The sequence below is a fragment of the Suricata suricatta genome, chromosome 11 (assembly GCF_006229205.1).
Source record: "Suricata suricatta isolate VVHF042 chromosome 11, meerkat_22Aug2017_6uvM2_HiC, whole genome shotgun sequence".
NCBI lineage: Eukaryota > Metazoa > Chordata > Mammalia > Carnivora > Herpestidae > Suricata > Suricata suricatta.
The window spans coordinates 59,713,014-59,730,435 of NC_043710.1; the positions used below are offsets into that span (position 1 = coordinate 59,713,014).

Consider the following 17,422-nt stretch of genomic DNA (forward strand, 5'->3'; position numbering starts at 1 on the left):
GCAACCTGAGAGCTAGCAGTCAACAGTGGACAAAGGACTCCAGAAGATTCTGTGGCCTTTCTTTATAATCTCTCTTCATCATGAAGTCTGGCTTTGCTCACTGGAGTAATTGCATCATCTGAGTATTATTTTTGATCTTTACTTCCAGAGGAGGATTTGTTTAAGAATCCAGATTTATATGATTGGACAGCTCTCCTGAAGCCTAGTAAATAACTGTGTATCTGGCATCTTGAACAATCACAGCTTTGGGGTCAAGGCTGGAATTTTACAAATGTAATCAGAAGCTAGCATTTCCCATATGTGTTCTGAGACTTTAAAGACAAGGGGCACTGAAGTGAATAAAACAACTATCATAAAAGTGACCTAAAATGTTAGTACCGTTTTCAAAGAAATAGGAAAAAATTAGACACCTTCTCAAATTTAACTATGATTTTTAGCTTTCTCTAAAGAAGTGGGAGGTCAAGCCCCAGACTTGAGACCCATGAAATTTCTAGGCGAGACATCGCAAAATAGGTTTTTTATGACTCTGGGTTGGCCACATACTTGTGAAATAGGGCTGCATCAATTCATCTTACCTTAACTGCTGGACTAGGAAAACTGGGTTTCATCTTTGCAAACTGGAGCATTATTGACAAGAGCGAACATGAAGAAAATCCTTTCTTAGTTGGGGGATATGTTAGGATCGGGGTAACTCAGTCTAGGGATGCTGGGCGTGCAGTTCTGCAAGCAGTGGAGGAGGAGGCTGGAACGCCACCCCCCGGAGGCCTCCTCTGGCATCCCCATTCTGTGATCCACAGAGGGCAAAAATGAAGCCCCCAGTGGCCATGTGGTCTGCTCCGGGATTCTCGCCAAGATGCAGAGGGACAGATAGCTCTTAACAGAAGGAATTAGGATTCAATGTGAAATAGTCTTGCTTGTTGAGAAAAACATGGTCATTAAAGAGGATGCCACTATCCATTTCCCTTTTGTTCTGAAACATCAACCTCCTTTGAGAAAAGTCAAGTAGTTTCATCAAAGAAAAGATGGACCAAAGCCTCTGCATGGAGATATTTAATTCCTACTATAATCATCTGCCCCACAAAATGTCACTGGGGTGAAGAGACTCTTAGCTGGGGACTTGACCATAAGGAGCCCAGACTTGTCTTTCTGTTTAATGCCAGCTGCCAGGTAATCAAATCATTCTTTCCTGTTTATGGAGGGCTGTGGTGTGTAAATAAACAGGCCCCCTGCTCTTGCTTCTACTGTGTGGAGGTCTCTGAATCAGTGTCGTGGATTCCAGCTTTTTCTCCAGGATGGGACATCACTAAACTACAGCACACAAGCGAGCCGCGCTATACTGACCTACTGTATAATAACGAAGTCTGATAACAAGAGAACATTTACCACTTTGGATTTTAAGTCTTCACATCAACAGTTTTTGTCTTTTCCTAAATGATCCTGAAATGGAGTGAAGTTCCCTGGAAGCAGAAGGCGGCACTTCTTGTCCCCATCAATGATTTAAAAAAGGGGTCTCTCCTCATTTCTATTCCAAGAGGAAAAAGAAGGCACTGCCACTGTTTCCCTCATTTGCACTCCCTGTCCCTTCCCTTCCACTGCACAAGGCCACTGATGTGTTCCTTCAGCGCTAGGGTGTTGGGTTTTCACTAGGGATGCAGCTGGCCACAGACAGAGACCCACAGACAGCAACGTTGCCATGCAGGGAGATTAGACAGGAACACACGAAATGCTCACCACAAAATGAAAGGTAACAGAATTCTGAGCCAATGTCCTTTCATCTGAGCCACTATGACTTAGTCCATTGCGTCTTCAATGTCCTGTGACATTTTTCTGGTATTTAGGATTGTCAGCCTCCCTCGCACGCATTTACCTGGAAACATTTCTTATCTGGAGGAGACGAAGCATCTGCAATCCCAGGGAGAAGCTGGCTCTTACAGAGTGACAACAGGTACGTGGGTGTGCAGTGGGTGTGCAGGGGAGGGAGAGTGGGGATGGCGTGGGATGGTTTGACTTTCTGGCATCAAAACAAACGGGATATCCTTCAGGCCAGGCTGCTGTACGAGACACTAGACACCTGCAGCCTGCACACCAGCCTGTCACGAATCACGTGTGCTTGAGCTCATCTTGTCATTTGACTGAGATGAGATGCTTTCATTTTATAAAAGGCTGACATCCACAAACTTTTTGGAACTTGGTAGGGTGAGTTGAGGACTCTGTAAGCAAGGGATAGGAAACAGAATGCATTCTCTCTGGGCTCTGATTTTGGTTTCAATAGGGATGAGGCTGCCTTCTGGGCTGGTAGGCTGAAAGGTCAGCCTGTCCCCAGTCAGGGTGAAAAGTGAGGGTGTGGGGAAAGTGGGGTTTAAGGAAGAGGGCCCTGTGGGTGACTGGGGCCACTTCTCATCAAAGGGCATCCAGACCATCATAAAGTAGGGTAACATTGACATGAAGAAGTCACTCAGAGGTGTGCAGTCAAGATGCAGTGGCACCTTCTGCCAGGGGCAAAGCAGGAAGGGCTGCCCTTGGCTCCGGGGTGGCTGTTAAAATATGGGGTGGGCAAACCAGGTTCGCAACTCATAATGAGAAGGCACAGCCTCTGGGAAGGATGTGAGCCAGATGGGTCTGTACAAAATTTGGGCTTCGCCTTTAAGTCTGTACAGCAAGCAGCTGGTGAGGAGCCCGGGCACCAGGGCTCAGAAAACCAAGCCTCAAATTCCAGTTCTACTTCTTAAAATCTAAGTGACCTTAAGCCTCAGGTTCCCAAAAAGGAGGAAATATTATGTATGACTTCAGAGGGTGATCATTAGCAATAGGAATATGAAATAAGGCAGTTAGAGCCCTTAGCACATGCTTGGCACATTGTATATACTAAAAAATTAGAAGCCATTATTACTAAGTGCAAGGGATTCTGCAGCCATTTATAAACAGAGTGATGCTGGGGGGTGGGGAATGATGAATACAGACTAATTGCAGATTACAAAACAAAAGGAATGAAGCCTAAGAAAAATGAGACTAGTGACTCCATTTGCTCAAAATTTCTTTGTCCCCCCCAAAGGTCTGGGGCTTGTCTCCCAGCTTCTGTATGACCTAAGAGGTGACTTTCAGAGTCAGAGAGACACCCGGAATCCTGCCTTCCAAAGCCATGTGCTCACCATCTGATCACAGACCCTCCTTTTGAAAAAAAATGGAAGGGGAAGAAGTTAAAACACACACACAAACCAGTTGATTCAATAAAGAGCTTTTGGTGAGTGTTCTTTCCAGGATAATAAACCAAGCAAAACGTCTGGCTGTGTTTAAAATCAACAAAAGCAGCAGGAAAGGCAAGAAGAAGGGACTGGAGTGATCAGTTTGCGCTGAGAGTTGCCAACAGTGCTGCTTGGGGTGGGGGTGGGGCATGTGAGGAGCCCCCAGAGCGAACAGAGGAGACCAATGCAGACGAGGACGGGGAGGGAGGGAGCCAGGCCCAGTGGGAGGCAGAAGTGGGCCCAGGGCCCGTGGGAAGCTTTCTGCAGGTTCCAGGCCTCTCTCAGAGCTCTGGCCTAGGTGGCCAGCAATGTGGGGGCTTCAGAGCTAAGCCCAAGCGCTCCCAACCAGATCATGAATTTGATAATAATGGCCACACTTACTGAGCACTGTACCATGTGCCAGCCTATGTTATGCTCTTTATATGCAGTATGATCCCCATTTTGTAGGTGAAACTGAGGCTCAAAGAGGCACTGGGACAGCCCACAGCTAGCTGCTTAGTGGTAGCAGTCCCGTGCCTTATTCCTGATCCCCAGCTCCCTAATACAGAGCCCTACTGTGTCTGGCCCAGGAAGGGTAAACAGCAAGGCACAGGAACCAGCTAATAGACATCTGGGAAATGCAGACTGGGAAAGAAAAGGTTAAAAACGGGCCAGTTGTGAGCTTAAGTCCAATTGCTTCTGGGAAATGCCAACCATAATGTCGCCAGATGAAAGGACGTTTTGCCCAGCTCCCACATGCAGACAGAGCAGCAGGTCCCCCAGCAGGTCCCTGACCTGGGCCCGCCATACCGATGGTGCAGTGTTCGCCGTTCCAGCCGGGGCTGCACTCGCACTTGCCGTCGCGGCACGTCCCATGCTCTGCACAGCGCGGGTGGCAGGCCCACTGGTCGCAGGCTGCCCCCATCCAGCCTTCCTCGCAGCGGCAGGTGCCCCCCACGCAGACTCCGTGGCCACCACAGTCAGCAGCACAGACCTCTGTGGGGAGGGGGAGGATGGGGTGGGGGAAGGACGCAGGGGTAGGAGGAGAGGAGGGAAGGGAGGAGGGGAAGGAGAGGGAAGGAGGGGACAAAAACAAAACACATTTTGAGCCCAGTCATTGTTGGGAACAAGGGTCACCCTTGGCTACCCACCCCACCTCCTTGAGGCTCGGGATCCAAACCTCCCTGAACAATGACCCTCGGATAAGAACAATTCTCATGGCAAAAGCCTGTCCTGAGCCCGTTTCCCTACCCAAACTGGGCGGAATGGAGGGCTCTGCTCTGTTTGGTTTCCCCTATTCCAGCCTGTCCCTGCTTTTGTGCTTGCCGCCTCCAACGGGGACCAGCCTTCCGAACAGATGTGAGGAAAAGTCAAATTTAATTAAAAACTGGTTATGTGTGAAAACAAAGTGAGGACGAGTCCCTGATCACCAAGTGAAGTACTTGTGGATCTGGCTGGGTCACATGCAGGGGGCCTGGGGTCTGCATTTCATTCCAGCCTCGACTGCCATGGAGGTGGGGTGAAGGGGAGGCCAGTCCCCCGCACCCCGGCGTGTACTCTGGGGGTGTCTCTGCTTCTGCGGCCTGTGCTCTATCCTGCACACACTGCTGTCACTCCCACTCCACGCACCACCTCAACGGCCCCTCCAATCCAAAACAAACAGTTGGGGGACCATCTCACAGCCAGAGTGGGGTTGCCCAGCCCTTCACAAAAGGCCTGTCTGTGAGTCGGCACAAAACACACACAGGCCGATGCACAGGCCGTCTCGGCTCGGGGCCAGTGACAGCTTCACAGTTACACAGGCAGGGGTTGTGAAAGCTCCCAAACAGGTTTTAGGAGACCAGTTGAGCAGTGGCCACTGATTCTCTCTGCCAGGACTGCGATGGAGCCCCTGCCTGGAGTCTGGGCCTCACGGCCCCACAGTCTTCAAATGAAAATCACAACGCTTTTATTCTCTTTCAAACTAAATTAACTGGCACTGTGTCAAGTTGCATTTGCCCATGACAGCTTGGAATCTTCCAAGCTGTAGTCCTGATTTAGAAGCTACTAATAGTCTAGCTATTTTTGAGAAAGGAGCTAAATCAAAATTAGATCTCAGAGGCTTAGACCTTTCATATCAACCTACAAGGCAATGGCTATAATGCTTAAAAATTAAAAACAAGGGGCGCCTGGGTGACTCCGTTGATTAAGCGTCAACTTTGGCTCAGGCCACCATCTCACGGTCTGTGAGTTCGAACCCTGCTTCGGGCTTGGTGCTGACAGCTTGGAGCCTGGAGCATGCTTCAGATTCTGTGTCTCCTCTCTCTGCCCCTCACCCATTCATGCTCTGTCTCTCTCAAAAATAAAACATTAAAAAAAAAGAATTAAAGACAAAACATAACACGACAGTTGCCTACGCCAGACACCTAGCCAAGCATACCACCTGAATAGGGGAGTACTGTGTGCAGGGACACACTGAATTTTTCAGCTGCGGAGGGGGGGGGGTTGCTGTGAAATGAGTGAAATGAGCCATGGCCTGCAGCTGGGGGGACTGGGGGCAGGTTCTGTGACATCACCCATGTATCAGGTGTGGGCAGTGATGATGCTGACATCAGGGCTGCGGTGAGCACTCAGTGAAGCGGAACAGAGGACGGCAGGGCAGAGATGACTGATTCAACAAAGGTTCCCCAGGACAGTGGGTTTTAGACCAGGAGTCCAAGGACCAGGTATGCAAGGTCCTTGCTCGCTCAGCCACTCATCTGCTGTGTGACCTTGGGAAGGTCACATCCCCTCCCTGGGTGGTTTCCTCATCTAGCGCAGAGGGAATCTGATGACACCTAAGGTGTCTTCTGGCTCTAAGACTGTGGGAGTGTGTGATGTAAACACCCTCCATGTGACAGAGCATAACCTCACTCCGAGGCTCAACTCAAGGGCCTCTCCTCTGAGAAGCCTGGGACTCACACCCCGTGCTTATTCTCTTGTTCCTTGCCCTTCCCTATTACGTGGTAAACTGATTTTCTGTTTCGTTGCCTATCTCACTGTCAGACTAGGGATATCTGAGGCTGGACTGAATGCTCCTGATCACACCTGTGCTTGGTACCAGCACAGACCCTGGCACAGAACAGACCCGTAACTGCGGCTTGCTGGATAATGATGAATCCATGTGTGCCTCGGGCGACAGGTACCCGAGAAGGTAAAATGATCATATACGCCCTGTCAGCCTGGTGGGAGTCGGTCTAGGCCTTTCTCTAGTGAGCTGCCCTTATGAAAACTTCCCAAGTGCGGGTGGGGCTGTGGAGTACAGCCTCCATACCCAGGATGGCTTTCTCAGGACATTCTTCAAGCTTCCCTCCCTTCTTCTCATACAGACAATGTCTTTCCTCGAGACAATGAATGACAATCTCCAGGCCCCAGGCCTTCCTGAGTCCTGTGTCTGACATTTCTATCCCTACTGTAGGGCAGTGACCTCTGGTGACTCTGAGGCTGGGCCTACCTCAGGGCTGGAACTTTCTCCCTGAGAGACCCCCAGGGAAGATTAGTTCAGCATTTGTTCGATTTACACAGCACTTTCTCCAGGTGGCAGTTTTGGTGTAAAGGTAAACAGCAAACAGCGCTTCTATTCACTGAGGTATGAGCCAGGAAGAGGGACAAGCTGCTGGAGCCAAAGCCTTGGCCTTTTCAGGTAACAGGGTCTGCAGAGTTCAAGGGGTCCAGAACAACAGAGGCAGGCTTCCCCAGCATTTGCCTGCCTTCAGGCCTTAGCCAACAGGTAGGTCATTCCTATACTAATTCACCTGGAGCCAGTGTGGATGAAAGAGCCTAAAACTCAGAATCAGGGGTGCCTGGGTGGCTCACAGTTAAACCTCTGACTTCGGCTCAGGTCATGATCTCATGTTTGTGGGTTCGAGCCCCATGTTGGGTTCTGTGCTGACAGCTCAGAACCTGGAGCCTGCTTCAGATTCTGTGTGTGTGTGTCTCTCTCTCCCCCTCTCCCACTTGTACTCTGTCTCTCAAAAAATAAATTTAAAAAATATGTTAAAAAATACAAAAAAGGCTTAGAATCAGATGGATTTCCAAGTATGTTCTGCCAGTTATGTGACCTCAGGCTACCTATTCCACTGCTGAATTTCGTTTCCTTCTGTAGAATGGGGGTGGCGATAGCATCCCTTGAAAGGGTGCCTGACATAGAGTACAGACCAATAAATTCATACCAGTCATTCTTCTGATAGTATTCCATGCATGCCTACTACGTGCTCAAGACTGTGGCTGGTGCCAGGAATACAGAGAAAAACTAGGCATAATCTCCGTCCTCTGAGAGATCACAGTCCAGACAAAGCACGAGCTGATACTGCATACCAAAAATTATCCAAATAACCTACAACTGTCACTGCCACACCTTCTTGGTTACACATGGCAAATAAAGACCCATGAATTTTAGGATGAGATGGATTTGGGGTCCACTCTTGCTTTACCACTTATTGGCTGGGTGACCTGCAGGTTGCAAGTTACAAAATTCATTGAGCCTCAGTCTCTAGTTCTGTGAAACAAATATAAAAAAAATCCCCATTTCATTTCATCTCATCTCATGGTGGTGTTAGATCAAACGAGGTAATGTGTGGGAGAGCCATTTTTGGCTTAATAACTAACACTTCTATCAGGTTTTGGAGTTTACAAAGCACTCTTCATATGCAACTTCTCACTTTAGTACCACAACAATGCTGTGAGAACACCCAGCTACTCTCTTTCGTAGAGGTGAGGTGACTGAGACCTGGACAGCATGAGTGAATTCTACAAGATCATGCGATCACCTGGTGCTCCTTCCTTGTTTTGATAATTCTCAGAGCAATATGCAAGACAGACATTTTGAGATTAAGGAAACTGATCCGCAAAGAGAAAGGCTCTCCTGCACGGAGACCTCCTGCTTCTTCCAGCAGGTCTGTCTCCTTTCCTGGCCCTGTTGCTTATCTTTTGTTACATCCCAGGCAGCCCCTGGATGTATGTGAAATGAAATGAGATCCCCCTCCGCAGAATTTCCCAGACACTCAGTCTCACTTTTGTCATCTGGAGACTGCCGGGCTGCCCATCCAAACGCTGCATTTCCTCGCCAGTTTACACTAGACATGCTCTCCTGGCACGAAGCTGAGGTTGCCTGGTGGCTGGGCACCTCTCCATCAGCCTTTTACAAGCTGGGTTGTGAGCTCTTACACATTTTAATGGAAGGGGCCTGAACAGGGTGACCTTGATGTTTATGGGGTGCTAAGTGATGGTAACACAACCTGTCAGTGTTCAGACTCCCCTCTGCAGATGGCCTCTCCGCCTGAGTGGGAGACTCACTGACTCCTGATGGGAGCAGAAACCCGAGATGTTACTTTATCATTTGGTCTTGAGTTGTAGGTCCTGTTGTGATTTTTCTTACGCCTTTTTTTTCCCCCTTTATCCTTGATATAAAAGGAGCTGCTTTCATTTTTTTCTTGACTTCTGCTTCGAGATGAAAGCAGATGTAACTTCCCAGAGTGGTTGCTAGAAACCAAATAGGATGGCTCTGAAGAATGTGCTTGGACAGCTCATCTACCCTGTATGTAATGTAAGTGGTACTCTGAAATGTGGGTCACAGCTCATCTCCAGTCCCGGTTTCCTTGCTTGTAATCCAAGGATGACACCGATCACTGGATAGTGGTATTGTAGGGATTGCTCTCACTTGTTCTGTCTCTCGAGTGCCCACTACATGCCAATCCTGCAGCGATGAAATCTGATGGTGACCGTGACAGGCACAGTTCTTTTGACCTCAAGGAGCTGACATTCTAGCATGGCAGACAGACATAACCAACACAGTTACACAAATTCCCATGTGAAGTAAAACTTTTGGCATAGTGTGTGGCACATAGGCAGGGTATAATAAATTGTGCACATGTGTACTCTTGTGAGAAAGAAAATGATGCGTAGTGGCACATACAGTGGACTGACGTCACAGCATCAGACGTGAATTCTGACTCTGTAACATATCCGATATAAGTGAGCATTTCACAAGTGCCTGTTGACCTTCACGTGACAAACATCAGAGCTTTCTGGCTGACAGCTGGAAGGCTGGGGTGTGAGAGGACTCCTTCAAAGTACTATGGAGAATACAATCCACAGGGTAGACTTGCGCTTGGATTCTGACTTCCGGGCTTCCTTGGGTCCTTGGAGAGTTCTCAGAGAATTACTTAATCTGGGTCATATGTCTTCACTCCCCAAATGAGGAGAGTAATAATGGTCCCCTAGTGGGTGAGTGGCAATAATGGAAGACAAGGGTACACGTGGAAAGTCCTGGGTAAGCTATGTTATGAACACAACTGACTGATGAGGACTGAAGATATCTTGTATCATCAGAGCTGTACTTCTTGAAAAGGAGCATCTTCTTGAAGAGCAAAATATTAGCATTTGTAGTAATCAGCCTTGAAATTTAAGTATGCTTTCTCTAGTCACCTCATCTGGCACCACTGGCCAAGACCATCGAAACCCGGGAAGAAGCCATTTGTATTTGCAGCCTTGTTTCCTCTTGAAATCACATGAAAATCCCCAGCTACCCCACAGTTCTGATTCCAAGCCTGTGAAGTTCTCGACTGAAGCACACAGGACCTTGGAGAGGAACCAGCCCAGGCCCAAGAATATGTCAGCTCTTCTCTGAGGGAAAGCCATGCCCACGGCCCTTCCCTTGTGCACCTCTGTCCTGTCCTGCCTACGTACATGGTTGTCTTTTCTCCAGACCAACAGTCCACCTAATGGCAGGCTTTAGTGTTTTCTCATCTTGGATCCCTGGCAGCAAGCACCAGGCATGGCACAGCAGCAGATTTCAACAAATATTTGTTGAAAGCACATATAAAGAAAAAAAAAACCTCATGGAAGAGGTGTTAAATTACATGGGCTTGACTCTGTCTCAGGGTCATATTGTACAAGATTTATTTGGTTAGATACATTTGCATAGGGGCTCAGTCCCCTTCGTCCCTAACCTTCTTAGAAACTCAGCTGCAATCTCTGAGAACTCTGAAATCTTTAAAGGGTCCTTGCACTCAACTCCCACCTGCCTTCTTCCTGCTGCCCGTGTCACACCCATTCTCCTTCCATGATGTAGAAGCGAGTAGGCACATGAGGAAGAAGTGAAAAGGGTAGGGAAAGATAGGCTTGGCTATTGGTTAATTGTGCCCCAAAGTGTATACATAAGGGAAAAAGCTGCCCAAGGCTCCTCTCATTAAATGTTAATCCCTATAGGAGCCTAGATGAAGCCTGGGACCTAGCGCAGCAACGTTTTAATTTGTCTGGACTTACTTTACAATCCTGTTCATTAAAATAGCTGGTAGGGGAAGCTGTGGCATTCCCCTAAAGGGACAGACTTACATATATTTTTCTCATAAAATTTCTGCAACTTGGAAAGATGCTCAAAATTGCCACAAGTGAGGAATGGAAGGGTCCCTGCCCAAGGATCTGTAGGCTTCCCTGCTGAGCAAGAAACAGAGGCAGGTAAAACAGAGTCTTGGCCCCATGTGACCTCCTAGAAAGTCCTTTAATAAGTCCGTTTTTAGCACTAAAAGGGATAATAGGGAAAACTGTTCTATTTTGCTTAGGACCTGAGGTTCCTAGAATGCCCTTAAGAAATTTTAATAGGGGGTTAAATAATTTTAAATGATTCCTGCTAGGATTTTGTTTTATCACTAGCTCATTGGAATTAGTGCACAGCTCGGGAATTTCTCTAAAATTCTGGTACATGTTAAGTCCAAGCCATACTACTGAAGCAGGAATAAGGAGAAAATGTAGAAGCCTGGTTGGTGGCCCACAAATATTATCTCATTAATTTCTCACAATGGCCCTGCAATGGTATTTTTATTTCTGTATCATAGCTGAGGAAACAGTTTGGAGAGATTAAGTGACTGACTCAAAGGTACTTAGCTAGAATGAAAGATGGCCATGATTAACACAACTCTTTCCTCCGTGACTTGTGTGACCAAGTTGAGGTGAAACCGCATTTGTAATCTGACACCTTTCCATGACCGTCAGTTACATGTTAGATTATCACCCCAGCTAGAAGGATCTCTGAGATCAGTCACAGTCTCCTTCTCACCCTGACTCAGTGTTTACCATATTAAGTACTTTTCCTTTTGTTTGTGTGTCTGTTTATCTGTTTTTTCATCTTACATATGTCCATCTGCCCATCCATCTGTACAATCCACCCAATAGTCTAATCATCTACCCAGTCATCAGGCTATCTAACAGCCCATCCATCCATCCATCATCCATCCACCTATCATCCATCCATCCATCCATCCAACTGTGTGACTTGGACAAATTACTTCATCTTTCTGTGCCTCAGCTTTCTCATCTGCAAAATAGGGTTTATACACTAACATCTCAGGTTCATCTGTGAGGCTTAAATGAACACCTTATAATGGGCCTACTATCATGGGCATCTTTTATAGAGTAAACACTGTATGGCAACTATATCATGTTTATGTGCTGGAAAGAGCCAGGAGAACAGACAGTTTAATGATTCTGGGAGAGCAAGGGGTTGATGTGAACACCCAAGCCACCTCTGAGCAGCTAGAGAGGACTGGATTTGGAGCCTAATCTGAGGGACAGCTCTTTGTGGGCATCTCATCTTCTGGGGAGGGATATGTAGGCCAGGACAGCGGGGGACAAGGGAGCTGTGAGTGATGAAGGAGAATAGCTGGAGGTGAAGTACCATGGGACTAGGGGAAAATGATGGAGAAGGAGGGTGCTGGAGCCGGGCAGGAAGTGGCCTGCTTCTGGTCAGGGCATCTGCCTCAGGTGGGTTTAGGGGAAAGAGAGAAAACAAGGAGGAGAACTTGGAGGAGCAGTTTTTGTGGTGAGAGTGTAAGAAGACACTTCAGAGAGGCTCTAGTCATTTTGTAGACAGGAAAATGAGGGCTGAGAGAGAGGAAGTGTCTTGGCTTTCGTCCCACAGGGACACGTATGTCAGCGTTTGAGCAAGAACGTAATGGTTGACTTTAGGAAATAGTCACATAAGGGGCCAGCTAGACAATGGCGGAAGCAGGGGCCTTACCACACTCTGTGGCCCCTCTGTGCCTCTGTACAAGCTGTTTCCATGGTCTGTGTTCCCCTTTTACCTCGATCTTCCCATGTTCAACTCTCCATTGGCTTTGAGTTCTGGCTCCTCCTCTTTGAAGCCTCCTTCTAGAGTTCCAGCTGGCAGGAGTTTCACCTCCTGCCTTCCCAAAGCACTTGACAGGAACCTTTCTTTATCAGGGTATTAGTCTGTGTTGCCTTCAGAGCCCTGCCATCACCAGATTGATCTCTACATTCCCTAGTGAGTCTTACATGGGAAATGTATCTTTGGACTGTGTCAAGGGTCTACCATTTTGCACAGAAAAGAGGCTGGGATTCACAAAAGCTAGTAGAAGAGCCTCTTCTGCTACATCCCAGCTATGGGCAACAAATATAGCACCCCTCTGAGCCTTCTCTTTGTCATTTAGAAAATGGCGATAATCATACCTAGCTTCCAGAATCCTGAACTTGGTTTAAAAACATACTGAGCACCCACTAAGTGCCAGATACTTCTGGAGGCTGAGTATGCAGAAATTATATTAAATTGTCCCTAGGTTAAGGAACTGAAGTCTACCCATGTGTGTAAAGGAGCACCAGGCACCAGCACACCCAGCACACAGTAGGGTAATTACAAGGACCTTTATCTCCCGTAGACAGACATCTCTATATTTTGAACAAATGGGTTTCAATATAGCACCCACACCCGCTTTTCCTCTTTCTCTCACTAAATTGGGCAGATGGCTTTTTAGTCTCAGTGCAGGTTTCAAGAAGAAGCCAGAAGGGGAGGAAGGTACAGGAAAGGAGCCTTCAACTTCCTTACAGTAATTAGTCTTTTTGACATTGAGGCCAAACTCAAGCCACTCTCCTGCGCTTTTCAACTTCCATTTCTATCACCAGAAGGTCAGCGCTGCTCCCAGCCACCTCTCCATCCCACAGATCTAGTTGGCAGAAAGCTAATGAGCCTTGGAAACCACATGGCCTTTCACCTCACTGGAGGAGCTCGGGAAGCTTTCAAACCAAGCAGAAAAGTGGATTCCAGCAGAAAAGTGGTACATAGCAGTCTCCACACCTATTCCCCCAGGACTAGAATTTCAAGTTTTATGAAGCACCTATCACAGGAAGTAGGAAGCCACAGCTATTCTTCTCAATTGGAGGGTATCTGGCTTTCTGATTAAAGGAGTTCAAACCTAGCTTGGGGGAGGCCTCCAAATAGGGTCTGGCTTTGCAGAGGAAAGGGCTGATGAGCACAGAAGCCACAGAACATGCCCAGGATGTGGAGTTCTGGCCAGTGCTGCAACACTACCCAACTCCACCAAAAGGCCCCAGTTGAAGAGACAGTGATGTTTGGTCCTCTTCCCAGAGACCCCCGGCCCTGGTATCCTTTTATGAAAGGCCCATCTCTCCACCAGGTCATGTGCTCACCTATATAACTGGATGTTGGACATCTCCACCTAGATGTCCCCCCTGCCCCTCCAACCGCATGCCAGGGTTGGAACTTCCCTCACCTCTTCTCCCTCTCACTACTGCCACCAATCCTAAGCAAAGCCATTCCAGTCCTTCCTGCAAATGCCATGTTCTGTTGTATCTTTGTACATGTTGCAAATCTCTGACTTCTATTATGGGATGCTGTAATGTGCTTGTCTCTTCCTTCTATCTCTGCCAACTCAAATCCACCTCCATCACCCACCTTAAATCCCACTATCCTCCTGGAAGCCACCCAACCACTCAGGCTGAAAGCAATCAGTCTTGTCCTTGAACCCTTATAGTACTGCCAGTTTACATGGGTCTTGGCAGTGGTATCCAATGAAATGATACCTTATGAGCCTCATACCTGACTCATCAACAGGATCAGTGTAAACCCTGGAAGTGGCCAATGGCAGAGTAACGCAGGGGATAAATAGGGGCTCTGAAGCCATAGAAGGCTGGGTTGGAATCCTTGTTTTCCCTGAGTGTCTCTGGGAAAGTCCCTCAAGCTCTCTGAACCCTGGTTCCCTGGGAGTAATAACCGTCTGCAGTGTCACAGGCTTCTGTATTTGTTGTCTGAATAAATCATGAAGCATAGACATGAAGGAGCTCTGTAAAATGTAAATAAAATTTCCATTCAAAGAACAGTTATTATTTTAAAATTACAAGTTAGGTACCAGCAGTTTGATTCAGGAAGACAACTGGAGATTGTGTACAAGCCATCAGCTTGGCCGTCCAAACAGGAACCTGATTCTGAAGCCCAATTTCAGGAGGGCTTATATTTACATACTGAAGAGCTCCAATTCTGATAGAAAATGTTCTAGGGCTGTCAGGGGAAATTCTACTAAATTACAAAGCTGCCAGCTCCTGGTTTATCAACCTTTAGCTCTGGCACTATTTAGTACTACGCCTGTCTGGGCCCAATTTCCCAGTCTTTGATTAAATGTTAGGAACTGACCATCTCCTGGTGTCTGAAACTGCACGCTACTTCCCAGACCACTGGTGGGCTCATGTCTGCCTCCTCTTCCTTCTCAGTCTCAGTGTCAATCTCTCAGATATTTATTATTCTGAACTTTGATTTCAGGCTCTCACTTGCTGTTGGGAAGGGGTACAGGAAATGTCAAGTCTCAAAGGATATTATTCCTTGGCTGAAATTCTAACCTGAGGTTCCTTCTTCTGTAACATACCTATACAAAAAGAGCCCAGCCTGATCATTTCCTTTTGATGTTTAATTGGATGTCGCTGCTGTGCTTTCTGGGCTGAGAAGCTAATGCTTCTCAGAGAGAGCACAATTCCGGCTATACACATGAGACTTGGAGCAGGGAGAGTGCTCCACGCTGAATGTAATTTTCTCTCCCATCCATGAACAGAAGACAATTTCCCTGGCATTAAGGCATCTCACTCAGTCTTTCTGTCATTAATAAGAATTAAATTCTGTTCCCTCAAATTTAAATGTAATTATATTTGCCTTGTAAATAAAAACGAATTACCATTTTCAAAATTTAGCACTAATGCAAATGCTATGTTTAGACCTTTGGTTTTTTTTAACTTCGTACTACTTCCGGTTTATTATTTTTGTAAACCACTTGGCTTACTTTGCTAGCCACTGTGACTCAGAGCATCTCTGTTCCCTATCTTTCCAGTCATATTTGTGGTTAACAATGCTTTGTGATTTGCTGGCCTCTTTTGGCAGCTCAGAGGATCTGAGTTTGAATCTAAAAGCTCCCCTCTTAGTGAAGGTGGAACCTAGGCCAGGTTGGGCTGAGAGAGCTAAAGAAGAGCCCTGACGTGGAGTCTGAGAGGGAAATTTTCACTGTGCATTGAACATTTTTTTTTTAACCCAAGATTTTCAGCAAAGCATTCAGTGGACCCCATAGTTTGGACCCTGCCTACCTCTCTGGCCCTCCTTCTTCCTATGGCTCTGACTCTCCGGTCAGAGAAAGGATTTTCCAGATGCCGCTCCTGCATACCTGTGTATTTGGCACACGGTGTTCCGTCTGCCTGCACTTCCCCTGTCCCTCTAATGGTCTGGCTCACAAGTCTCCGGGAAAGACTGTCTCAGCTTCTGGTCCCACCCGTCTTCCGTCTGAGCTCCGTGCTCCTGCTCTGGTGCTCCCAAACCCCATGCACACACATCAGTCAGAGCTCTTCTAACACCACCTAACTAGGTGTCACTTCCTGAGTGGCTGGGGCTCCTGGATCCTCGGTGCTCAGAACAGCACCCAGCACGCAGGGAGGACTGAAAGGGTCATAGGTGAATGAGGTGGGTGTCTGTGCCTGTCGGGGGCAGGTGCAGATCTGGAGCCATTCGGGGGTGCTCTGTGAGGCTGTGCTCCTCTCTGGAAATGAGTTCAGAAAGCTCATCATGAAAGCTGATGCTAATGCTATTTGGCCCTCGTGCTGTTGTTTGGGGATAATTACTTCGGCACATTAATAACTTCATCTAGACTTGATGACCAGTGATGGGAGCTGGTGGTAGAGAGTCAGAAACCACAAGAAAACTGAGCCTCTGAGAGAGAAAGCAAGTTGTTCAAGGCTGCACAGACTCAAATCCAAGTCTGGCTCTAAACCTTCACTATATAAACTGTCCTCAGACTTAAATTTGCAAGAGTCTAAGGGACTATTTGGCTAATTCAGATTTAACCATATATTCTAAAAATATACACTTTATTTATTGAGTGCTTACTGAATGTCAGCACCATGCTAGGCATATTATACATATGTATTAAAGCTAATTAAAAAAAAAAACAACCCTGCAAAGCATGTATCATTAGCCATATTCTTTGGATAAGCTCAGTCTTAAAAATCTAGCTTGGTCCCACTCCAAATCCCATGCAATTCTTTCTGACTGCATATGCTACCTCAAAACCTGTACCACTGAATCTCTAAAAGATCTCCACCTGTTATTCCATGAAACTCAATTGCAGTGAAATGATAAGAATCATAAACCACCAGCATGGGCGTTTTATAGGCAGAATGTCTGCCATGTATCGCTTCTATGAGCCAGCAACCCAAAGGGATAAAATGTGGTGAGAGGGCCCTCTCAAATAAAAGTCGTTTATGGAAGACAAGATTGGAGAGAGCTCACAGAGCAATGGAAATGAGGAATGAATTTATGAGGCTGAGGACGGAGGCTACTGGGCCCGGGCGGAGGGCAAGGAAGACCCGAGGGAGAGTCAGCGGAGCAGCCACCACATTTGAAATGGTGTCCTGGAAAATGTCACAGAGCCGGAAATCCGCTTTAGAAGTCCTGAGGCTCTGAAAGAAAGGTAGACTTCTCCAACAGTCAGGACCATCTCAGAGAGGTTAAATTCCTCCCCCTTTCTAAGGCAGCTCAATGCCAAGAGGATGAAAAGCCTGCTAAAGCCTTTGGGGGAGCGGGGAGTCATTTGCTCAGCCCTCAGCCAGGCTGCTGAGTGGGTCCTCTTTATGCAAAAGCTGATGAGGCATCCAGCCTAGCAAGGCTGCTCCCAGGGGAAGATGGCCTGAAGGAGGTGAAATGATGCCAGCTCTTGCCCAGAAGGGGTTCCCGCCAGCTGGCATGGCATGAGAAATTAACATGAGCTGGGTCTGGAAAGTGACAAAGAAGGAGCCCAGGGATTTGGTTTTAGTCCAGAGTGTATGCGTGTGTGTGTGTGTGTGTGTGTGTGTGTGTGTGTGTGTGTGTGTGTATAGGGGGTGTGGGGGCACACTGGGGTGGG

The 17,422-nt window shown here is 47.4% G+C and overlaps 1 protein-coding gene and 1 long non-coding RNA gene across 2 annotated transcripts in view; one reads left to right on the forward strand and one right to left on the reverse strand.

Annotated features, from left to right (window-relative positions):
• The window catches only part of TENM4 (teneurin transmembrane protein 4), a 731,443-nt gene that overhangs the window by 119,700 nt on the left and 594,321 nt on the right, over positions 1-17,422 (reverse strand). Inside the window, exon 15 of the mRNA XM_029957014.1 lies at positions 4,017-4,217. Within this exon, the coding sequence (XP_029812874.1) occupies positions 4,017-4,217 (201 nt within the window). The remainder of the gene's footprint in view (positions 1-4,016; positions 4,218-17,422) is intronic.
• On the forward strand, positions 5,849-6,876 carry LOC115306544. Its single transcript, XR_003915359.1, has 3 exons — positions 5,849-5,926; positions 6,246-6,393; positions 6,777-6,876. It is a non-coding gene; the product is annotated as an uncharacterized LOC115306544 (long non-coding RNA).